Raw genomic sequence first — 25,156 nt, 5'->3', positions numbered from 1 at the left:
CTGGAAGAGACACGGGAGGACTCACAGATGCTGTCATCCCAGCACTGCTCGTAAACATACTTGGCATGGGACAACTGAGTTCAGGGGAGAAACGGACTCAAAGAAAATAGGCTGACACAGAGAATGGGGAGCAGGAGCAGCTGTGCTTCCTCTTGCCTACCCAACTCCGGAGGAGGAGAGACCACAGAAAGCCATAGATGTGTCCCCCTGTCAAGGTTTCAAGGAAGGGTCAGCCTGTGCGGCTGAGAGGCAAGAGGGACTTGTGGTATCATAAAAGCCAAGTGAAGAGGATGTTTCAAAAAGGAATAGGTGGATGGTGTGAAATGCTATAGAGAGCTCGAGACAGTTGAGAAGTGAAAGGTATTTGATTTGGCAACTGGGTGGTCACTGGTGACTTTTATGAAAACTATAGAGGGTTGAAGAGTGACTGAAAAGAATCAATGAAAAAGATTAGTTTTTAAAGAAACTTGGCTGACACGGGAAAAGTGTAAGGGGCAAAAGACTCTGAGAAATTTTGTTTTAATCCTGAAAAGACCTTTGCTTGTTTGTAGGCGATGTGGAGGTAACCAATGAAGAGGGAGGTTGAAGACCCCAGGAAGCGAGAGCAGTGGGACAGGTGATGGAGCAAAGTCTTGGAGGACATATAACAGGATTCAGGAGATAGAGCACCCAACAGGAACACAAGGAGGGTAGAGACAGAGAGATGGATGGAAAGGGGAGAGGAACAAGTGGGCAAGAAAGGTCTTGCTTTAGGGCCTCCCTTCTGTGGGGCAGGCAATGAGGTCAGTCATTTGCTGAGAACAAAGCTAAAGGGCATGGATGGAAATCAGAATAATAGCAAGTCAAAGATATACCAATCAACACTGAGAGACCAACTGAGGCTGTCAACTGAATCTGCCACACTTAGCAGCCCAGAAAGAGGGAGCGAAAAATAGGTTGAAGCAGAAAATGGAGAATGGTTAATAGTTTCAGCAAAAGTTGGAGGAGAAGAGAAAGTTCAGGATGCTGCTAAAAATGTCAGTGTGTGATGGGCCATGGGTTCAGGCTGGGGAGAGGAAGGCGGAGACTGGGAGAACAGCTGAGGTCGTGGCAACGAGCTACAGGAGCAGGCAGTTTAAATAAATAACAGTGAGGAAGTGGGAGCAGAGGAAGCACAGCAGTAGTGATACAGAAGGAGCAAAGTCTCGGCTCAGGAGTTTAGAAAAGAAGGCTATAGGTGATACTATGGACAGAGAGAGAGCGGGGAGCCGAGCCTAGGAACAAACAAGAAGGGGCCTTGGTCATAGGAGCAGGGCAAAGACCTGTTTCCAGAAATGGGTACAAGGATTCAAGAGTGCGCCAGGGTTGATGGCAGGGCCTTCATAGGACAGAGCCTACGGAGGGGCTGGTGGCTGCCACCAGGGAGGGGTACATGCAGAGGGTGTGTAGTTAGCAGCTGCACAAGTCAGGCGAGCTAACCTACCCACGTTCTGGAAGAGTGCTCTGCAAGTTCATCCTGCACAAAAGTTTGCACTAACATCCCCTTTGCATCAACTGAAGCCACTTCACGCTCCTGTTTCTCAATACACCCAAGAAGCCCAACTTCTCCTCTAGGATGGCAGAAGAATCCAGAACTTATAGTACCTCCATTTCCTGACTTTGTTAAGGGTCAAAGGACTGGACTGACTTCAAAATGGGGCCCTTATCAGACTAAGTCCAAAGCAGGATCAGCTCAAGTGTTTGCAAAGAGCCACTGAAGTCAATCAGTCAGCTAATAGCTTTAAAAAAATAATTTTTTTTCTAAAAAGTCATGATCTATTTTCTGCATGCAAAAACAAAACAAAACATAACCATGACTCAAAACATTGGTGCTAAGCATTCAGGAAAAACCAGAGAGAGGGCAGTGCTATAGGTAACCGGTGTATGGATGGTATGACGGGCCACGGCCTCGAACCCTTGGAGGAAAGGACACCCAACCTCCTGCCCCTCTCAAATGAGGTGTCTCAAGAGAACCTGTGACCGTGCAGGGTCTCTGTGATCGGAAGGGAATATGTGACTCTCTACCCCAGCACTGAGGTCCTCTGGCCCCGCACGCTGACTATACCCAACAGACTATACCCAAGCTGGAAGCTTCACTGATGAAGGGAAGCCAAGCATCTAACCAGGCATTTCGGATTCATATTTGTGGCCTCCAGCTAGTCCTAGGGAAGCATCTCAATCAAATTTGAGCCAGTCACAGCTTTCACCTGGCTGCCCAACACAAAGCACCATGGAGTTCACTCAGGGGAGGTGGGAATGTGGGCCACGCAAAGGAAAGATGACCAAGAGCAGGAGTTAGTGAGGTAATTAGAGAGGGAACCCAGCAAAGCCAACCAAACAGAGAAAAGGGTTCAAAAATGGAAAGGGGAGTGGCCGCAGCCCAAACCAGAAAGCCCCAAAGAACAGAGGGCTAAGTCCAAAGACTGTCCGGCTCCTGGAGTATAAGACATAGTTACCCCAAACTAGACTACGGGGTTATGGAAGCCCACCTGCTTAGGAGAGCTTGGCAAGTGCTGGTGAAAGAATGGCAAGTCACGGGGCACCGTTTGCTTAGAAGTGGAGATGACCTTCCAGCCCGGGTGGGGAAGGAGATGAGCAGTGCCATCTCCTCACAAGGAGAGAAGAAACGTTTCCTCTGATCACAGTGTTCTCATGAGCAAAGGCCCTGCAAACAAGAACTTCCTTAAACTGCAGCTCTAAGCAAAAATAAAGCCATGACCGACGATTCCCTTGAAATTAACTAGAGCATGACGGGACCAGGGATCGCTGTGTCGCCAGGCCACTGAAGTACCGAGTACACGGCATTAACAACAGTCTCTCTGTCAACCAAGCCTTTGCTGGCAAGGGGTGGACTTCCCGTGCCTGCCTATGTTTCTTCCTCCCAAACAGCCGGAACAGACCATGAGACCCATTCACAATGCAGCCTGGAGCTCGGTCCCTGTGCCCGTGGCTTCTAGAACATTTCTTCTGGTTTCTAGAAGTCAAGTCCTGAAGTTGCTTCAGAGTTACTGAAGGACACTGGCTTCTCGCCTCTGTCTTCCCCTTCTCCACCCAACACAGCGCTTCCCATGAACGCTTAGGTCACTCAGCTTTCTCCAACCTCCAACAAAAACAGGGCTACCAGTAGAGTCTTGGCTTTTTCTGGGTGTAGACAGCCTGAGGGCAGGCAAGTCGGAGGACTCACTCCTGATCTTTGGCTCTGTGAACATGGACAAGTGGAGGACTAGGATCTCTAAGCAAGAGGAGAGGCCCAGCAGGGTGAGCTGGTTGTGGGTCACTCTCCCTGCCCAGGAAACTGTCTGAAGCAGCTGCCTCACAATTTCCCAAGCGGAACTTGGGATCCAGACCCCTAAATGGACATAATGAAGGGGTGGCCCCCAAAAATCACTTCTAGGAAGGCAGGTTCTGACAAAAGAAGAGCTTCTATTAACCTAAAGAAAGTGGCATCGAGGGCTGGCTCTGAAGATGACATCTTCTTAAGCTCAGTGAAATCTGAGCTTGAAGATGTAAGTACTCTCTGTGCAGCCACCGAGCCCGCTCAAGAATGCCGTACTAACCAGAGCACTTTCACAACAGCCACCTAAGTCAACATCAGGAAAGGGGGCATGAGAAACAAATACCCTGAAAACCGTTAGAACCCATATAGGCACCAATTCGAGACTTCTCGCCTCTAGAAGCCTCCATTACCCTGCCCAGGGCAGGTGCCTCTGTCCCGGCAGGCAAGCAAAGGCAAACAGTGACAGTCTTTGGCTGTGCTGGACCAGGGATCACAGGCTGCCATGTGTCAGAACCTCGCTCCCTTCCTTTACCCTCTTCTGAGACCCTGAGGAGTTCAGATGTATACCTTGCTCCTGAGCCCTGCACACTAAAAGGTGTAAAAATTCTGCTTTCACAGCAGGAAGAATTCACCAAGGAAGTGAGGTGCCCCCGAGCCTGACCAGGCTTGGTCTTGTCAAGCGGACCCTACACATTTGATTTTTGTGGTAATAGAGAACACCTCCCTCTTTGCTGTTTATTACTGAAATCTCTGTAGTGGATGCACTATGGCTCCCAAATAAATGCTGGAAGATGCAAATGGCAAAGCAGGGCACTACACAGCTCGACGAGACTTGTCTCAAATCCACAATCTGAAGAGAATGAGCTGAAAGGTGGGGAGGAGTGGTCAACAGGACGGGGCACCATCTGCCAGTATTCGGGCTCCTTACAGCTCTCACACCTGGGAGATGCTGTTGGTGAGGCGGAATGACATTCTTTTTGTTCTTTCATTCTCCTGGAAGAAAAAATATATATTTTTGGAATTGAAACGGCCCAATGTAAGATTTATTAATGGGAAAAGGCTGCAAGTATCCAGATTGGGATTCCCCAGAGCCAAAGGGTTTTACTCTACCCCAGGAATGCAACAGCAAAACTCACTATACACTGTGTGGGAAGTATCGTAAACAACAGGGGGTGGCAGGTCAGACCCTGGCACCCAGTGGGCAGGCAATTCATTTCAGTGAAATTAAATAGCATTGAATTGATATTTCAGGTCTGCACAGGTGGGACCAGCCAAAAGGTCAGAGGAGCTCTCTTTGCTGCAAGCAATACCTCTCCTTCCTTCTCTGTCCCCAGGCGCTGAATAGTTCCCTTCCTTTCTCCCAAACCCCAGTTGAGATCAGGCACCGAGACCAGATGCTTCTCCTCTTATGGTCATCACAGTGTAGAATAACCAGCACTGAGCTGGGAGTCAGGAGCCCTCGATTGTCACCCCTGATTCTGCTGTTAATTTACTGAGTGACCCTGGGCAAGTACATCCACCTCTCGGAAGTTTTGAACCTTAGGGTAATTGGAGTTGAGAGCCCCACACTGCCCTGCCTTCCTCGTAGGGGTTGGAAGTAAGGATTCATTGCCACCACTCTCCTGTGCCACCTGAGCAGCTCCACTCTGGATTGCTCTCTACATGCTGCCGAGGTGCCCCCTGCCTACCCAGTCACCCACCCGCCCACCCGCCTGCCACTTTACCATGTGTCGCCGCCGCCTCTTGGGCTGGGTGCCCTCCTGCATGTACGGGGGCCACGGGAAGCCCTGGGGAGTGGAACACCCACTCTCGCTGGACACCTCCTCGGAGTCCGAGTCCTCCTGCCTTGGCTGCGCAAATTGTTTCTCCGGGTAGATCTCCTTCAACCAGCCCTCAAAGAACACTTCCAGGCAGCGGCCAGCTTCTGCAACCTCCGAATCAGGCTGAAGAGGGAGGAGAACAGTGATGGTCTGGCCCGTTTCCACCAGCCCGTCTCTTCCAGGCCCATCCAGAGCTATACAAAGAGCACAAAGCCTAGCTGGGTCTCCAGGAGGTCTGGAACTTGACATTTTTGTCCTCAGGACTCAGAGTAACCAGCTTGGCATTAGCTCTTAAAGCAGAAGTAACCCTGACAGGTACCCACAGATGGCCAGTTAATAGCACCCCAACCCCCACCATCTTCCTCCGGAGTCCATACTGAGGCCCCATGGGGGAGAAACCTTTTAAACACTCACTACTACAACAGGCCCCAGGGGTCTACTTCCAGGTCCTCATAAGCAGCCCGGGACCAAACCCAACATCCCATCCAGCCATGATAGTCTTCAGGTCACCAGGAAATAGGGGAGAGGCAAAACAGGCAAGACATACATAATTGAACTTAGCACAATTCCAGAACATGAGGCGCACGTCTGACACCACCTCCTCTGGAGTGGTGTAGTGAGCTGGGTCCTTCTTTTGCAGCTTCTTCCGAATGATTGACAGGTCCATAGGCCGTTTGATAATCTGGTAGTAATGCCGGGCCTGGGGGAGAAGGAGGCAAGCGGGAAGAGAGAAGAAGTAGAGGTATAGACAAGAAGGAAGAAGAGATGGAGATTGGGTTGGGATACACGTAAAGAACATAAGAAAGAAAGGCAGCAAGAAGGAAAAAAGCGTAGCGAAAGAAGACAAAGAGAAAGGGGAAAGGAGGCATGTTTACTTGTCAAGTCGGGTCAGATGCAGCAGTTGCGGGGTGGGGGGGGCTGTGGTGGCCATGCCCCCGGTCCACCCACAAATGACTGTACCTCCAGTGGCTGTGCTCGGGGCCACCTGAACCACCGTGGTCTGCCCCCAGGCCTAGGGCCCTCTAAGCGGGAAGCACAGGAGCAGGCAGAAACAGTGCGGTCTTCCTTACCAGAGGGCTGACGGGTTCATGGAAAGGCAGGCTGAGGCTGTTGCAGCACAAGGACAGTACCAGCTTCTCACACTTCTGCAGAAATCAGAATTGGCAATAGTGTTACGTTGTTCTGGCCCCGCCTCAGTAAGAACTAAGGATAGTCACCCTAACAACTCTAGAGGGGTGGGCTCTGTCCTACAGGGTAGGAGCCACTAGACTAAGGCACAGTTCTGCTGGCAGAAGGAAAGTCACAGCAAACTCCCAATGGGCCAAGCTGTCAGGCCCCTGGAGAAGCCCCTCGCCGCCTTGGAAAGGCCTCGGGGCTTTGGCACAGGGAGGCTGCCCCAAGCAGGGAACCTTATTTGTTCCCAGAGACTGCTCCCTACCTTCTGGTCGGATGTGCTCAGTCCAGGAGGGCCCCGTACCCCAGGCGGGTTATAGCGGACGTTCTCGCCATCGTCGTACTCCATCTCGGGCCGGGTCAGGCTGCGGCACAAGGTGCACACCCAGTCTCCCCTGCAGAGGTGGGTGGGGCCGAGTTAGGCCTCAGCACATCGCCCAGAGCTCCCTCTGCATCCCTGTGCCCCAAGATGGGCATGGGGGGCGGGGGGACATGGGAAACCAAGTCCCTACTTCTTCCTATGGGGAATGGCTTCCTAGCCACAAGTTTAAGAGAAATCAAGTAACTCAGGATTGAATGACTACGGAAAATAGGAGTTAGAAAAGAGCTAGGGCAGGACTATGGGGACAATCTGTGTGCAGGAGGACGCTGGGAACAGAGAAGGAAGGGAAGCTCCCTGAGTTTCAAACCCCGACCTTTCAGCGTGCAGAAGGAACACAGCTGTAGGACCACTAACTCAGACCTGCAATTCCTACAGGCCCAGGGAGGGCAGGAAGCCCATCCACGGGCCTGGCCTGCAATAACCATCCTTGGAAGGCCCTCTGCTGGCCAGGCGATGGCCCTGGATCGGCATGACTCACCCCGGGAAGCTGAGCAAAGCCGGCAAGTGGCAGGAAAGGTGGTACACTTTGGGGCAGCGGTCACAGCACAGCAACTCGCCCCCGTTGAGGCACACAGCACAGAAGTCCTCATTCTCTATTGGTGCTGGGGGCCCCTTCTTGGCTCCAGGGGCTCGAGGAATCAGTCTGGGCTCTTCCGGAGATGCCCCCTCCACCTCTGTTGACCGCTGCCCAGCCAGAGATGTGACAGTGACCTTTCTTCCTCCCAGACTTGGGGCCTGGATGGCATCGGGCGGGTTGTTCTGACCGACCTTGGGGAAGAAGTGAGCCTGAGCAGTCAGAGCACAACACCAGCAGGTTGCTGAGGGGAGGAGGCAGGGCGAGGAGGGACCAACTTATGCCAGGACCACAAGCCAGCCAAGCCCATGATTCCTGGCAGAATGCACATCTCACGGACCCCTTCAGCAGGGGACAAAGTCTGGCCAAGCTGCAGCACTACTCGGGACAAGACCAGAGCTGGAATTCTGGCAGTAGCAGAGAGAAAAGAGAGACTCCTGGGCGGGGTCAAGGTTCAAGGCCAAAGCAGAGCAAAGCGGTACCTTAATGGACATGCTGGAGGACTCAGTGCCACACTCGATGACCAGCAGAAAGCTGCCATCCTGCTCATTCTTCTGGGGCTTCAGTTTGAACACAGGCATCTCTCCCGAGGAGGCAGCACAGATCTTGAGCCGTTCCAGACGCACGTAGGGAATCTTGGACTCACTACTGAAAGGTCTGTGGCAAGAGCAACACCCCTGGGTCTCGGTGGGGGCCTTCTCTGGCCCCAACCTCTAAGGCAGGCTCATCCATGACCCCACCACTGAATTACTGCTGAAGAGTTCCTCAGCCCCGCCCTCGACAGCACCATAGTCCGCCCTCCTGCCCCTTCCGCCAGGCCAGGCCCTGTCAGCCTCTGGAAAGCCCTTTGGTCAAAGAAGGGGGATCCTGGAAGAGGGAGGACTGCACAGAGCGCGTGCCTCACAGTGCAGGAGCCAGGACATTCTCCTACAACCCTCCCAGACACCCAACCACACGCCCCACGCAAAGTCTGGGGGTTGAAGAAGACAGTGCAGGCTAACTTCTGCCTCTAGTTAAGTCATCAAGGATGCTTACTTCCTGTGTCAACCTCCCAGGACATGAAGAACAGGGCGGGGCGGGGAGGAGAAAAAGGTTGGACCAAGAGTCTGTTACCTGATGCTCTGGTTCTCTTTTGCGTCCAGCTCTAGGTCTCCTTGTTCCAAATTCTCATAGTCTGAGGCAAAAGACAAATAAATACTTGTGACATATATTTATGACAACACATCCCGTCACCCACACCTTCCACTCACATCTGCTATTCATACCTTTGGCCACACACCTGTCACACACCTGTTACGCACACTATAATCGTTCATAGTGGTGACAATCCTGCCATGGCTCTCCTTCCTGAGACGGGAAGAAGGCCAACTTCTTTTAAACAGACAAAAACAGTAATACTCAGATGCTGCCTACGGGTGAGTGTCGTTGGGTCAGGCGCGGCACGCCAGCTTCTCACCTTCAAAGTGAGCTCGGAAACCACTTGTTGCCCATACACTGGCGTTACGTGCTGTCAGGAGTCATTCTGTCCAGCCTCTGCCTTTTCCACCAAGCACTGGGTTTCTAGGACTGCCTGAGACCCCAGCTCACATTCCACGGGCAAGAGGCTCCCAGGAGCCCTGCTCTGAGTAGGCGGGCAGGAGGCAGTGCAGGAGAGAGGAGGAGACCAGCATTTACTGAGCTCACACTCAACACCAGGCACTGTCCTGGGTACTTCCCACAGGCCAGCAGGATCCAGAAAAATGTCCTGCTTAAGATGTAGGGTTATGTGATTGCGCGGTTAATAAGAACCAATAATCTTTCAGTTGCTCATTCAGTCAGTGTGAGAAAAAGAGGAGAAAACTGTTTCGTTATCATTTATGAAACGTGTAAATGAAAACATTTATACGTCTTCATCTGTATGTTACATTACAAACTACACACACATCATACGCTGCACTGAAAAAGTCCCGTATGATCACTAGGCAGCTGCTTCTGAACTTCCCAACTAGCCCTCCCCTTCCGCAGAAGAAGGGAACTTTAGCCTAGCCCCACTGAGAAGGGGCACAGGTAGCTGAGAAGAGGATTCGAGGCCATCTCCATTGGTCCAAATTCCCTTTACTATGAGGCACAACACAAATCCCTATTACTGCCAGGTGCAAGGCAAATTCTTATTACTACAGAGTAAGTCCCACGTGATTTTACTGCAGTGATTTGTTCCAGCAGCCTAAGATTAGCCCCATTCATAAAGAAACTAGCTCAGAAAGCTTAGGTGTCTTGCCCAGGATCAAACATAGAGACAGAACTGGTTTTCTAACTTAGATCTATCTGACTACAAAGTCAGATATGCCTTTTTTCCCCTAAATAGTTTGCCAAGGCTAGCCTTTCTGGGGTGAGTCCTTCCTGTTACCCACTACCTCTAACCCAGACCCCCAGAACTGTTTGCATGGAGAATGTTCCAAGGAGGCTAAGCCCTGGCCATGCCTGGATCAGCCATGGCCCCAGCAAGGGAAACAGAACAGGCAGCAGTGAGCCAGTTCTGGAGGGGAGAGTAAAGTTGGCCTGAGAGAGAAACGCTGCTTCCTCGGACTTAGAGCCTGTCTGCTGACCTCTCTCCGTCTTACCTGGAAATGCTGAGCTCATCTGCTCAATCTGTGGCCAGCGCGAAAGGAAGGCAGCTGACTTGAGTCTCACCTTTTGGGTCCTGGTACTGCTGCAGAGTCATGGATGTGTTGACCACTGGAACCAGTGGTGGTTTTTTCACAGAGAGGTTAATTGGCTCCTCCAGTTCTGAGGGGATAGCCAAGTCCTTGGAAACATCCAGACCAGGGGCTGTGGGGCCTTGTCCCAGAGAGTCAGTGAAACGGGTGGAATCCTCACTTTCCATCTGTCAAAAGTAAAAGGCCAACATGGATCAAGGCAATCAGACATTTTTGCCACGAGCAGTCACAGAGCTGCGAAGCTAAAGCCACAGTAAGGTATTCAGGGACCACCATTCTGCCCAGTGACGAGCAGAGAAAGTTGAATGGTGTTTTCCCAGGACTTACCTTACACAGGGCATTCCCCAGGGAGGGGTCAGCCCCATCACCAGGGCACAGGCTCCCTGCAGCTCGGCCAGAGCCAGGACTACAGCTGGATCCCGTTTCCGGCTGCATGTCCAAAGCCGGAGGCACGCTCTGCAGAGGACAAGCTGCCAGACTTGGCACGGCCTGGGTGGGACCAGACGTCAGGATGGGCTCAGCCTGTGAATGATCACTTGCCAGGCTGGTGACGGCCTGAGAGGAATCACTCATCAGGTTGGGCATGGACTGGGGTGTGCCACGCACGAGGGTGGGCACAGTCTGCAGGTGACTGACTGCCAGGCGGGGCATGGCCTGGTTTTGACCACTCATCAGGCTGGCGGTTGGTGTGGGGCCACTCAGCAGGCTCGGTCCTGTCTGGGGGGGTCCAGCTGTCAGACCGCTCACACTCTGGATCTGTGGCTCCAGGGCCCTTGCCAGTCTGGTAGATGACAGCTCCATCTCCAGAGTGTTGGAAAAGCCCAGAATGCTCACGGAAGTGGAGTGCTGCAGGAGCAAAGACAGGGCAGCGGCAGGCTGTTAGCTGGGGGTGGTGAGAGGGAGAGGGGAGATGCAGCCCACAAGAACTCCCCGCTTTGTGCTCTCATAACTCCTTAGACTTTATTCTCATAGCGCAATCTGTGACACCATCTCATTAATGGCTGCTTCCCCTACTAAACTGTAAATGCCACTAGGGCATGGATTTTGTCTATTCTGCTTACCCTCAGTATTCCTCAACCCAACAGCAGCGCCTGACTAAATAAATAAATCAATGAGCTATTTCAATTTTTTAAAAAAACAACAATAATGCATGACTGTATATTCTACAAATCTTAAGCCGAATGAATAGCAGCTTAGTTCTACGAGTAACAACTGAGTCTATGAGTCTCTCTAAAATAATGATTGTTTTTATATTGCTAATTTATTATATGCAAGGCAATTTACATACATTTCCCCATTTAATCCTCACAACAAACATTAAAGGGTTGCTGTGAAGGCTGAAATAAAGCATCCATGTGAACATTTAGAACAATGTCTGGCACACTGGAGATACTCAGTAAACCACAGCTGCTGCTGCTATTATTGTTGTTGTTGTTGTTGTGGCCCTAATTTTACACTGAGAAAAATGAGGTTCAGAATGGCATCGGAAGTTTTTTTGTTAGTGCTTTTGGGAACTTAATTTTGTAAATTTCTCTTTACTTGCACTCACATATAGAAATACAATTGATTTTCGTATGTTGACCTTCTACTCAGAGACCTTGCTAAAGTTACTTTGGGAGTTTTCTATGCACACAACCTTATGAATAGTAAGTTTTATTTCTTCCTTTCCTTACATTTGTTTTTCTTGTCTTACTCCACTAGCTCAGAACTCCAGTACGAAGTTGAATAGAAGTAGTTATAGTAGCCCCCCTAGTCTCATTCCTGATCTCAGGGGGAATCCTTTCAATATTTCACCACTAAGTAGGGTGAAATTCGATTTAGTAGATTCGATTTAGAATGTGCATCTCTGGCACCGAAGCCACACTCTGCATTCTGGCCCGTCTGTCTGTCTGTGCCTGGCTTCTCTGTGCTTGCTTCCTTCCCCTATCTCTCCTACACTCTCCCATCTCTCTGTCCTTCCCTCGCCTGCTGTTTCTCTCTCTTCACCTTGTTCTCTCTTCCTCTCCTCTGTTTTCCTTTTTTCTCATCATCTCTCTTCTCTCCCAACGCTTTTCCTTTATTATTTGTTTAACTGCTTTAGTGAAGCTTTTATTTTCTATTCTTAATTCTCAGTTTTAAAAGCAGATAAGTTTTCCAGAGAAAAGATTGCTTTTTATATGTTCCTTGGTAGTTCAATAGTCTTCAGCTAATAGGGTTCAATTTGTTCTATAGTCTACGTCCAAAGATAAGAAAGGTTGAGGAGAAGGATGGGGGGAATGAATGCTCAAACCAAATCGGACAGACTAGGCATGGAGCCCAGCTTAAAGGACTGTGGTCAGACTCCAAGGGCTATCTCAGGCATGGCCTCGGCTGCGTCTGTCGGCGTCCCCATGCTGTCCTGGTTATGCACTAGCATAGCTTTTTAATATTTTACATTTCCTTACCTATGGACAGGAATATCCAATGATTGTTGCCTTCCCTTTTGTAAAATAGGACAGTCTAATCCTTTGCGCTGGATTTTTTTTCACCTTTCCCCTATCTGACATGTATATTTAATGCAGTTCTGGTGTTCACTTTATCTACCAATGACAGATGGCTCTCAGTGAAATCCTCAGTGCAAAGCATTAAGAGCACCAAAAAACCATCTGGGACCATTCTAAGAAATAACGGTCAGGTACTGTATGTCACAACATATGCACAAGATTAAATTCCCAAAGACAAAACTTTCCAGATTAGGGGTAGAGATCACATTTGTCGGATATCACCTTCCCTAGAAGAATTATGAAAACTCTGTCACAGTTGATTTTAAGTCAAACCTGACAGACCTGCTCCCGTAAACACCTATAACAGTACCAGGTCAGCACCAGGTCCTAAGATACTGCAAACTAGGCTGGTCTCTTTGTCTCCGTGTCTACAGCCAATCTCAAGGAGGTCAGAGCTATCAGAAGGTGGGGTGAAGCTCTGGCAGTGGTAACAAGACCCTGGGAAACATCCATGGGGGAATTCTGAGAAGGGACTCAAAGCAAGTGCTATGAGGAAGCCAGCCCTGACTCCATTTCTGCAGGCTATGCAAACACAGTGACATTTCTGGAACTATGTATGCTGCTGTGTGTTTGTTATTTTTGATGCCTTATCTGTCTCTCTTGAGTGAAGGGCTATAAAACATGAAAACAAATTTCCATGTATAGAAATGAAGAGGGGCACTGAGAACCTCCGTCCTACTCTGCTGCCAGTGCTACAAGGTGAGTAGGGATAAGGGGGCGGTGGCGGGGGGTTGAGGGTGGCTACTTTCAGGGCCAGGAAAGCAGGCTGAGTCTCTGGGCCTACAAGGAAGGAAAGGGCTTCTCAAGCACATGCTAGGGTTGGAGAAGGGCTTGGGAATGTGGCCACCACTGACATTTGGTGCCTCACACACAGGAGGAGCTTGTCTGTCAATGGAGATGATGCTGCCTGCCTTCTCTAGCACCCAGGTCACATGATAAAAGGTGAAAGTGTATGGCCAGCTGCAAAGTCTATATAGGGCAATCACTGACACTTCCAAGCTGTCAGGTATGTAACTAATACCTTGATTTCATCTTTAATATACAAACATACAAAAGCCTTCAGATTTCATGAGGGAAAATATGTATTCAAGGTTAGCAAGTGAAAATAAACCATTTTCTAATTCAGGGAGGAAAAGAACAAAAACATTCACTCTGATAACCCATTCAGGTCCCTGTGGGGTAGGAGGGGAGACTGCTCTGAGACTTAGCGTCTCCTCACTTGCCCCTAATTTTCTCTCCTCCCAAATGATATGCCCTGTCCCTGTCCCTTTCCTCTTCTTGTCTCTTATTTCTTTACCTCTGTTTCCTTATCTCTGTTTGCCCCTTCCTGACCTGTGACTTGTCTGAATCACCTCACTAGAATCTACCTGTCTGAATATAATTTACCTGTCTGAACCACCTGCCTCCACAACTTGCCTGGCCTGTTACCTCCCAGATTTGTCTGACGCTCAACTACGAGTCACCTATGCAATCCTTCACCCATCTAACTTGTCTCCTGTTTGATCTGTGCTGTTACCTGCTGCCCTCCCTCTCCCCACCCTCACCGCCCAGATCTTTTTCTGGAGTTCAATGTGTTTATATTATTATTCTAATGATCACCACGTAGTGTTGTCAAAATTCAGAGGAAGCACTGTTCTTTCATTTTAACAGGAAGGGAAGTTGAGACACAGAGTGATTACCCAGATTTCCCAAGCTCCTATCGGCCCAAAACTAGGTATGTGAGTCCAGCTTTAAAAATCTGCTGGCTCGCCTTGATTTTGTACCATTAGCTAGAAAGCTAGTGCTCGAGTAAGCTGGGATTGAGAAGTCAATAAACAGACACTGAGTGCACATGCCCTGAGTTTAATATAAAGTTCAGGTTCTTACAAGCAAGACGATATTGCAAGGGATAAAGTAGCACAGATAGGGTGGTGTTCCACAGAAATTCATTTTCCAGATATCTGAAACATACCTCTTCCAATAACAAAATGTAATTGGTTTAAAAATATTTTGAAGGGGAGTACTTCTAAAACACTTTATACATTACCCTGTCTTATTAAACAGAGTACATGGAGCCTAATGAGACCATTTGTTAGTGATGCAAAGAAACTGATGAACTTCTGTTACTGGGGTGGGTTGTAGTTCAGTGGTGCTTCAGGGAACTTCTAAGACTGTAGGGCTTAGTTTGTCCTTTCAAGGTCCTCACATTGTGCCACTTCTCCAGGTGATGTTTCTTGCCTTCTCCCTTGTTGTTTATTAGCTGCCATTATCGAAGTCCTGACTCCCTGCTTCTAATCCGCTTACTGCTATATATAGGAAAACTAAAGCGTTCCATAGAAAACCATATCACTGAGCTTGCTAGATCAAGAACGCTGACTAGATAGATACCTGAGTACGGCCTGATAATCTCACACAGAATATGATGTGTGGAGTTTGTGACATCTGTTTTGTTGCTGCTCTGAAGCTTTGACTGGTCACTTCCAGTTTCAAGTTTTTGTCCCAGTCATTAAAATTGTCAAAGACTGACCACCGTGTAAATGTGCAATGGGAGAAGGGACCAATGACTTGGGAGTTGTGTCTTAGAGATGGATTGAAGGCCTGCACACACTTTGGCTGAAGGAAATAGATAAGGAGATGGCAGTAAATAGATGTGTGAATTAAATCCTTGGAATATTTGAGTGCTTCAACAGCTTCAGATTAGGTAGACTGTTTAACAGTATAGCAGATCTTGAAACAACTGAGTCAGATAGCAGAGGAAGGAACTAACTTACCCAGTAAGTGGTTTCACAGGCCAATTTTTAATAGTGAAATTATTGCTCTTGGTGACAGGTGAGCGCTCCTCCAGAGCAAGTGAAAAGCCCTGGTATGAATTAGGACCATGGCTGCGAATGTAACAATGCTGATTTGTGCTAACTGACCAAAGTCAAATGAGAAAAGTTCATGGGTGGTGAAGAGAGAAGAACTCAGTGCACAGTGCCTTGATGATCCCAGAAAGACAGAAAAAGCAGAAGATCCCAGAGTCTGAGGTACAAGGAAGAGGAAAGGAATAAGTGGATTCCAGTAAATCTGAATTGAAAGCCAGAATAAGTGGAAGCCTCAAAACATTTGGAGGGGTTCAAGCCTTGGAGACTAAGGAAAAGTAGGCCAGAGGTATTTTGGCTGGGCCAGGAAGGGAATTTAAGGCCCAGAAGCAAGGACCTATTTTCTCATGGACCAGGAGAACTAGACAAAGAGCTGGGGTTTAGTCTATGAACCATATCAGGCTAGAACAGGCTTCCTAAAGGGAGCTAAAGTCAGGGAACCAGACCTGGGGAGTGTTTGGCTTGATTCCTGAGTAGGACTGAGTGGATCTCTGTATAGCTCTGCACGTGCTAACACAGGCTATGCCCTAAGAGAGCCTCACCAGCTGCTTTGTTCAGGAACATTCTGAGCAAAAGCTGCTGTCAGGGCTGGGCTACAAGGAAAAGATCGTTCCCGAGATTGAGAACCCAGGATCTGGTCCAGAGCAATGGATCTGGAAACTCTGAAGGCAGGATGCTAAGTATTTCCACATTTATGCCGGGGTTTAGAGTATGAGTTAAAACCCATCTCTGGGCTTTAATTCCTTCCTTACAGGTTAATGTAAATCTCACTGAGTTGTAAGAATCAAATTTATAGCTCCGGTATCAAAGTGCTTTAATAATGGTAACAGTGCTATTTGTGTGAGTCATAACCCTTTATATTGTATCACTCTTAATACTGTGCTTCCCCAAAAATAAGACCTCACTGGACCACCAGCTCTAATGCATCTTTTAGAGCAAAAATTAATATAAGGCCGGATCTTATAATAATATAAAATATAATACTGAGTCTTCTTTTAATATAACATAAGATTGGATGTAATATGATATAATACAATACAATATAATATTGGGTCTTATATTAATTTTTTGCTCCAAAAGACGCATTAGAGCTGATGGTCTGGCTAGGTCTTATTTTCGGGGAAACACGGGAATCTGGATCACAGGCATGCCTACTGTTTCGGTAATATTTACTGAAAATACATCCCAGACTCCTCTCAAGCCACAAACAGCGTTCTGGTGGCCTTACAGTCCTCTGTGAAAGATCTACGGTCACATTACGAGCAGAAGAGAGATCCCTCTTGCAGGTGAGCTGGGGCTCAGAGGGGGCTCTCTGTGATGCGTCAGCCTTGACTCCAGGAGAGCTTCGAGAAAAGGGCTGTGTGTGTTTTTCAGCAGTCGACTAGTTCAGAAGTATGAAATGAAGCCATCAAATGTCTTCCAGTTTCACTTGGGATGTAAGAGGATTCTGTTGTAGAGTTGCAACCATGGCCTTTCTTCAGAGTGGCTAAATCAAGATTAGGAAGCTTAGGCAACAGCTAGTGTCAGACAAATGTCAAAATTCATTCAAAAGCAGCCTGCTGGATGCAGGGAAGGTAGAGGGATAAGATGCTCCTGAGACTGTGGAGCTCAAGCCACTAGAAACCCCATTCTAGAATTTTCACATCTCATTTTCGGCAGCAATCTGCTTTCACCAGCAGATCATTTAGTACCAGCTCCTAGGTACTTGTGCACAGCGGCTCTGCGGTAACAGAAATCTTCCTTGTGGTGATAAAAAGTCAGTGAGATGCTCAGAGCACGAACGAGTCCCTGTGGGACACATGGAGAGATGCCCGGGGCCACAGGTTCCTCTGACCTGTAACCTTCAGATAGACTTCTGACTCCCCTGGCACTCAGGCCGGTACAGGCTGAGGAGAGGGCAGAAGGCTAAAACACCTTTACCAGATCAAGATAAAATAGACCAAACGAGGCTGGCTCCTGAGACCTCTCCCCAGCCAGGCCTCAGGCTACTTCAGAGATTGTACAGACAGGAAAATCCAGTGGGTAAAAGGCCAAATGGAGCCCTACCTCTCCCACCGCAGTGCAAAAGAAGGGTACTCGAACTTAGTCACTGAACACAGGGTTGAGTCAAAAACCTGTGCTCTCGACCTAACCTTGCCAATAGTCAACAGGAGAACCCTTAGAACGGTCACTTAACCTCTGTGTCTCAGTTTCCACATCTTTCAAAGGGGCATAAGAAAGTGGCTTCCTCATATCATTTCTAGGATAAACAAAGACATAAAATGGAATAAACCATGTAAAAACCTATGGAAAAAAGTAGAAAATGCTATACAAAGTATTAACACTCCGTGAGAAGATACTTAAAATGTTATTTGGTATCTTCAAGCTTCATACCCTCCACCCTGCCCAATCCCAGGCTCAAAGTAATGAACTCCCTCAAAAAGAAAGCCCTTTTTCCTTATTTCAGCAGCTTTGTGTATAACCAGTGCCTCTCTCAGTCAAGTAGACACAAAGGATCCTCTGGGCCAGGATGGCAACCTTGAGGTTGCTTTTTCTGGGAGTCCAAGCCTTGAAGAAGCCTATATATAAAACTGAAAAATTCCAGGCCACCTGTCCTCCAAACCTCTGCATGAACTCAGGTTAACAAGGGCCAGGGCAGCTGAAACGGAGAAGTTCAAGTTCCTAGGACTTTCACTAACCCCACGGCCAACTTGCAGCCACACCCCCTGCTGCTCAGAGAGCCCTGTGGGCCACCCACCCAGGCAGCACACACACCATGCTTGCGCGTGGCTCACCTCCTTTCCTCCGTCCCATGTTTAGGAACAGAACCGAGGCTCGTTAAATGAGCAGGGCCTTTTCTGCATGGCTTCCACTACCACTCGAGCCCTGGCAATTCCTGTGCTTCCTTCCAACTACTGACGTCCACAGCTCGCTGCCTGCTGGTCATCTTCTAATGTAGCTTCCACAGGAGAACATCAACAATTCAAAATGTAACCTTTTCCTCCCCCCAAAGATGCCTTCTTCCTGTGCTCCTATCTCAGTGAATGGCAACCCAGGGGGCCAAAACAGACCTGGGTGCCACGCCAAAAGACTTTCTCTCCCTCATATCCCATTGCGGATCAGACTGAGTCCAAAGCTCCTGTGGTCTGATCCCCTGAAGTCCTTGCTTCGTCTGTATTCCCATTGTTACTCATTTCCTTTAACGACGCCTACTTCTCCTCTGTACTATTTTGGTCTCCCTTACTACAGCTAAAGTGACCTTGCTAAAATTTAATTCAAACCAGGTCCCTCCTTGCTAGAAATGCTTCATTTACTCCTCACAACCCACAGGACTGAATGCCAACTCTAGAGCATAATTTACAAGGCCTTCTAACCTCTGTGGTTTCACTCCCATTCCTCAGGATATCTCAGGTTCCCACCAGGCCAAATTGTCGGAAACCCCCTGAGTTCCCCTAAGGCACTTCTGGAGCTTCCTATTTTCATTCCCTTTGACTGTTCATTCTAGCCCCACCCCCATGGACCCCCTTCACTCGCCTAACACCTAACTTCTCGTCCTTCAAATCTCCGCTTAAAATCAAGTCCTCTAGGAAGACTTCTGTGAACAGATCCTCCTCCCAGGGTTAGGTGTCCCTTCTATACATCGCAAGGACTGTCACGGCACATCATCACACTTTATTGTTGTTGCTTGTTTAATTGTCTCTCCCTCTAGATTGCAAGCTCCAGTGTGAAACGACCTCATTCACCAATGTGTCCCTGACACCTAGCAAAATATTTGGCACATATTAGGAGATTAATATATATATTTTGAATATTGAGTGAATAAATAAATGTTTGGATGGATAGGCAGCTAGCCCACGTATTAGAATTTAAGGACCCATTATTAAACCCCTACGGAGCCACAAAGGGCCTATTTACAGCATTGCTGTGGCCTCTAGGCCAAAGCATTTTCAACAGGTAGGACAGGCCAGGAATAAACAAATACTCACTAATACCAGAGACCTACCTAGACTCCAAGAGTCAACAGGGGTTTCCAAGTTAACATTTCCTTTTTGCCATCCCTTACTTTTCTAAACTCTCTCCTCAAGTATCACCGAGATAGACTGATCTAAGACATACGGCACTGGTGCTGCCGGGGGAAACATGGTGAGGGGTAGGTACACAGAACAACGCACAAAGCTGAGGCTGTAGGTCCAGAGGGACGCCGCAGGGCTGAGGGTGCAGGCTGGGAGGGCACAGAATCGCTAACAGCGCTTCAGGTGCAGGGCTGAGTGTGGCACCAGGAGGGCTGAGCGCACCAGAGCAGAGAAGGCAACAGGTAAGAGGACCGGAGCCAAGGCACAAGGGAGGGTTAAGTGCAGGACCTGGCACAACACTAAGGGGCAGCCAGGAGGAGGACAGGGGCAGGGTAAAGAGCAGGGGTAAGAGGAGGGCCGCTAAGGAGTTGTGGGGTTCTGGGTAATCGCCAGAGTAAACAAGCACGCCAGCAAGCAGGGAGGTGGCTGGGCAGGAAGGCACCTCTGCAACCCACTCACCCAACAAATCCCATTGATTCCAATGCTAAGGCCAACCAGCTTAGAGGTATGAAGTCACATACAATCTTTTCCCCATTTTCATCGCAGAGAGGAAAAAGTTCAGGCTTTGGATTCTGACAGATCTCGTTTTAAGTAAACCTTATCCCTCTCATCTACTAGTTACGGGGCCCTGGACCTCAGTTTCCTCAGCTGTAAAATGGGGGTGCCCACCTCACAGAACTGTTGGAAGCACCACGCACAGTTCCAGGCACAGAGTAAGTGTTCAGTAAATTGGCTCTTTCCCTTTTCCCTTCCATCAAATGAACCTAAGCTGGTCCCATTTTAAGTGTGTGTGTGGGAGTGGAAATGGGGGTGGGAGAGGACCTATGGTGCTGACTCACTAGGACAGCAGGCATGAGTCAGGGCTGTGTAACATCCAGGGATGGAACAGGGACACCCCTCCCCCCGCCCAATCCTCCTCATCCGGCTCCCTGGGGTCTTGGCTGGCAGTGGGTCCCAGGTGGTCGGGGAAAGCAGGCTCCGTTAGTACCTTTCGCAGCACATTTGGAGAGGAGTGCGGGACAGCGCTGTCCAGTGAGGGGACACTGGGAGGGGTCTCTTCCCCAGAGGCCTGGGGCAAGTTAGCAGCAGTGTTCTTGTCAAGAGAGAGAGCTGGCTTTGGGACTTCCGATGCTGAGGGCTCATCTGTAGCCTGGAGAAGAAGATAAGAACGTGGGTGGGTTTCACGCAGAGGAGCAGCAGCAGCAGCAGCAGCAGCACTAAGAGTTAATGCCCACCCTGCATTCCCCATTGTCTCCACCTACACATTGTGAACTGCTTAACATTTTTTCAGAAACAAAGATACTCTTATCTAAACTCTTCCTAAGACTATATCCTAATGACAGTCTTAGGATAAAACCCAAACCAAGAATTCTGAACTCTGTCATATTCACCTTAGCAATCCTAACAGTTATGACTTACATTTAGCTTGTGGTCCTCTATGAACCCTAGACCCTTCTCTGCCATCATGAGGATTATTCCCCTCAAAGGAACTGAGACTCAGAGGAAGACATTGAAGCATGATCTGGAGTTGTCAGTACTAAGCATAAATGTGAGGCCTTACATTTTGTAATAAAGTCAAAGTCTATAGAGCTGCTTTGAAGATATCAATGTGATTACAAATTTAAAGGAGACATCGCTATGGGAAAAGTGAGAAGAAACAGAGGGAAGGGGCTGGAACAGGAAGCTCTGGAAAAAAAACACAAGAGTTAAGAATGAAGATGTAGAATGCAGCAAAGATCCTAGATGTACAAATTGTACCTCTTCAGTTGGCTGTTAGCTGAGAAAAGAGAAGAGCAACATTCATCATCCCCCCGGGGAAAGAACGAGAACTTCTGTGACATTAGTCTGCAGACCTGACCCTCAGTCTTGGCTCTACCACTCACTGTTTCACGATCTCTAGGCAGACTTCTTGCCCCCTTGACCCTGCACCTATCAAATACAGATGGTAAAGCCTGCCTAACAACACTGTTGATAGGATGAATGATACAGTGTACGTAAAACATACCTAGCTTAGTAGGCGTGAAATAAATTTTAATCTCTAGCTGTGCAGTTATAAAGCTGCTGCCCACTAGCATCTAATGCATACGTTCCCTTCACTCCCTAAGCTCTCCCTTCCCTCCCCCTCCCCCCGTCTGGGATTCATACATTCCCAGCAAGGACATGAGGAGGTTACAAAGAAAAGAGATGGCTTCCCTTCTGCCCTGGCACTGGCAGGAGTCTAGCACCGCCCAGAGGGTTCTTGTCATGGACAAGTTCCAGTGTCCCGAGGAGGACAGGGCTAAGCTAGGCCTCTCTGAAGAGCACTGAGCCCAGCTCTGCGCTGGGACTCGAGCTTCCCTGAAAAGGGAGGTAGCGAGCAGGGCAGACCTGAAATGTGAGGGCGGTGCTCAGGCCTCAGATGAAGACCTGGTCCCGGGCCAGCCTGGGACTGGGGAGGCTGTGTTCCCTGAGAAATGCGGGGACGCAGAGAATACACGCCCGAGCCACCCTGAGGCCCACCTGCACCGTGTCCTCCTGGCTCTGGGACTGGACAGGTGCTGGCTGCCTCACGATGTAATTGATCTGCCCCACAATGGTTTGCTGAAGATGCTGAGGTGATTTGGTCTGACTCAGCTGCAGGCTGGGCTGTTGAGCCTGAAGGAGAAGCTCCAGGTCCTTCTGCATTTCCTCCAGCTCAAACTTGTGGTGCATTATGTCCACATTCTGGGAACAGGCAGGCCCAGGAGTGCTCTCATGCTGACCGGAAGCCAGATGCTGGGATGGAGGGAGAGGTGGGGGTGGCTGCTGCTGGGGTGGAGGCGGCAGAGGCGGCAGAGGTGGCAGAGGAGGCAGCTGCTGCTGTGGCTGCTGCTGAAAGTGGCTGAGCTTCAGCTTCTGGTGGTGGCCAAACTGGACTTGGATAGAGGGTGTCTGTAAGGTGGGCTGGGCATGGGCTCCTTGCTGAACATCCTGTGGGGGTACGATGCACACTGGCTGGGAAGCCAGCTGATGCCCCAGCCTCTGGGGTGTGCTCTCCGGCTCCACAGCAGGCTGGGTTTCCAGCCAGGGCTGCAGCAGCTTTGGTGGATGAGGGGTGCAGGGAATTTCTTTCTCCCTGGGCAGCAGGGTGGAGCACTGCAATGAGCCCAGCTGTTGGGGCACCATCTCAGAGGGCTGCCTAAAGCTGTGGCCCGGGTGTATGCTGGGTGGGGGGACCTGGCCTTTGAGAGAGGGCGAGACTGGGGAGCAGTGGGAGCAGCACACAGACGAGGAACACAGCGCTGGAGACTGGAACTTGTGTGAGGGGTGGCTCAGAGTCTCTTGCTGAGCCACTGGGGACTGGTGGCCTTGATAAAAGGATGATGGTCCCTGTAAGCCTCCATAAGCAGGAGCATCTGCCCGGGACAGCTGTCCACCTTCAGTAGTTATGCAGCCTGCAAATTCAGAATGGAGAGTGTTTCCAAACATAATCTGCAGTTGTTCCCCACTTGCTACCTCGTGCTCCTGAGACCAACGGACCTCATTCAGCAAACCTGTCCCAGGCGCAGAGATTAAGCAATTCAACCCCTGATCTCTAAGACTCAGTCTAGAATGTGGCTGCAATAGAATCTGTGGGGACCAGCGCTGGGGGGCCTGGGACATTCGAGACATTGTTCTGCTTGGACCAGATGCTCAGTCCTGACTCCGTCTATAACCCGTCAGAGAAACCATAGTCTCCCTCAAAGAGCACCCACTCTTTTTATTAACAGAATGGCCCAACAGAGACTCAGACCAAAACAAACAAAAAAAAATTCAACACTGGGGGTTGAGAGGGAGTGTGCTGGAAGGCAGCGAAGGAGAGAGTGGCATCCCCAGTATAGATGAACAAGGCTTCACAGACAGAGCTGTGGAACTGTGTGTTGGGCAAACAGGGTGGAAGACGGAGGGAGTGCTCCAAAGCCGGCTGAAAGCCAGGCAGCGGCATTGTGCTCCCCGGCCCTGGGCGCTCGTGCATGCGTACATGGTGTCTACCGCTAGCCCAGCCGAATGGCTCCTTTGGCTCATTGTTTCAACGGGACTTACTTAGGACAAGACTGAGCAACTTGAGAGCAGGAGGTGTTTCATTCACTTTGGGCCACTCAGTGCCCAAGACAGGGCCTGACCTAGGGCAAGGGCCCACCCAAAGTCTGTGGAATTAAATCAAAGAGGAGATGGCAGCAAAATAAAACCGTAAATATCATTCATCATTCTTGTCAAGTTCAAAAAACTTTCAATGAGGTTAACAGCCCAGGTGAAGGCAGCATTTGGCCATTAGTTTACCACAGACCTACTATTAGGTTGTCAACATAAGCACAGCCACAAGTTGTCTGCATTCTGCCTAAAGATTGAATGTCAGCAAATAAGTTCAGCAGGGAAGAAAAATGCACATTCTCTCTCTCTCTCTCTTTCATTCTCTCTCTCTCTCCTTCCCTCTCTCCCTTCCTTCCTTCCTTCCCCTCCACCTCGCTGAGATACCCGTTGCGCCCACACCTATATATACCCTGCATGACCAGACCCAGGTTCACCTGCACGGCCACACAGCTCTCTGGAGAGCAGGGCCACTGTCTTGCCTCCTCTCCAGCAATGAGACCAGGGTAACGGGGACATTCGTGTAGAATGGGAAGCTCAGATTTCAACTGGTCCTGTTACAAAAGTCCTGTATAGCCATTGGTATTTAAGCTGTCCGTTCTCTCACACATACCCTAACCACCACCACCACCACCACCCCCCACCCCGCCGCTCTCCCCTCCCCCAAGAAAAGGTTTGCCGAATGACTCTATGACCTCTGGCAGTCTCAGTGAGTGCTTTCTCTCCGGCATATGCTGATCTATCCAGTAGGTTAAGCAGATGCTCTATAATCCTTTTTAAAAATTATGTAAAAGCCCACAGGGTGGGCCGGGACTCACCAAGGGAAGCCAGTTGCTTGGTCCAGAAGTTTGGCTCCCAAGTGAATCTGATACTCCAAGGGGAGCCAGGATCTGTGTTGCAATTTGACTCCAGCAATCGCTGCATCTGAAACACAATCTGACCACAGCACCAAAGGTCATCTCTTTGGGCATCTTGTGCCTGAATGACAGCTCTCTTTCCCTCACTCTTTGGACAGGTTGAAGGGCTCAAAGCCACGGCTCTTTAGCCTCGAGTCCTATGCCACACGCTCATTTCCTTGCTTTTTAGTATCTTCACGTCCTTCTCCTGCTCCCTCACCCCCCCACCCACCCTGTACTTCTCCCCATTGCCCACTGATCCCCTTCCTCTTATTGAGGCTTCTGGAACGCCTAAATTCTTATTTCTTCCAGGCCTCAACTGATTTGTAATTCTCCCTCAGGATTAGGGTTTCCAGGTGAGAATTCCTGCCTGTTCTCAGGAATTTTTGTCACTTTCCCATTCCCGAATCCCCAGAAAAGTTGGTCGGGAAATCGGGAAAATCGGCTCCTTGAACCCAGGTGGTTGGTAGTATAGGCCGTCACTTTGTGGAAATGATTCATCGTGGAAACAGAAAACAGTTTATATCTTGGGATTCGGGAATGGGAAAGCAGAAAAAATTCCTGAGAACGGGCGGGAATTCCCGCCTGGAAATGCCGCTCAGGATATCACTTGCCTGGCAGCCCTCTCAAGAGTGCTCCATTCATTCTACCATATCTCAATGTAAAAGCCTGAGGGGGAAGGCATCCTCTGAGCTCCCCACTGCTGTCCTTCCACCCACACATCAAACTCCCTTCCATCCTAATCAACTGCCCTCTCCCTCCCTCATCTCTTTCATATATTCACTATCACTAAGTCTCCCCTTGATTTAGGACTTTGGCA

General features: G+C 49.4%; 1 protein-coding gene across 3 annotated transcripts in view; it reads right to left on the bottom strand.

Moving 5' to 3' along the window:
- Positions 1-3,104: 3,104 nt before the first annotated feature.
- TRIM66 (tripartite motif containing 66) overlaps positions 3,105-25,156 on the bottom strand; it is a 35,884-nt gene continuing 13,832 nt past the window's right edge. For all 3 annotated transcript variants that reach the window (XM_033120097.1, XM_033120096.1, XM_033120095.1), the window contains exons 8-20: positions 24,259-24,376; positions 21,854-22,767; positions 20,343-20,504; positions 10,268-10,786; positions 9,915-10,107; positions 8,358-8,418; positions 7,727-7,901; positions 7,149-7,438; positions 6,554-6,683; positions 6,186-6,260; positions 5,663-5,815; positions 5,020-5,238; positions 3,105-4,288 (exon numbers count right to left, since the gene is read on the bottom strand). In XM_033120097.1, coding sequence (XP_032975988.1) covers positions 4,229-4,288; positions 5,020-5,238; positions 5,663-5,815; positions 6,186-6,260; positions 6,554-6,683; positions 7,149-7,438; positions 7,727-7,901; positions 8,358-8,418; positions 9,915-10,107; positions 10,268-10,786; positions 20,343-20,504; positions 21,854-22,767; positions 24,259-24,376 — 3,069 coding nt within the window. In that variant the 3' untranslated portion in view covers positions 3,105-4,228. The remainder of the gene's footprint in view (positions 4,289-5,019; positions 5,239-5,662; positions 5,816-6,185; positions 6,261-6,553; positions 6,684-7,148; positions 7,439-7,726; positions 7,902-8,357; positions 8,419-9,914; positions 10,108-10,267; positions 10,787-20,342; positions 20,505-21,853; positions 22,768-24,258; positions 24,377-25,156) is intronic.

This window comes from Rhinolophus ferrumequinum, chromosome 11, assembly GCF_004115265.2.
Source record: "Rhinolophus ferrumequinum isolate MPI-CBG mRhiFer1 chromosome 11, mRhiFer1_v1.p, whole genome shotgun sequence".
Lineage (NCBI taxonomy): Eukaryota > Metazoa > Chordata > Mammalia > Chiroptera > Rhinolophidae > Rhinolophus > Rhinolophus ferrumequinum.
Note: the sequence above shows the minus strand (reverse complement) of the source record. Positions and strands in the feature narration are given on the sequence as shown.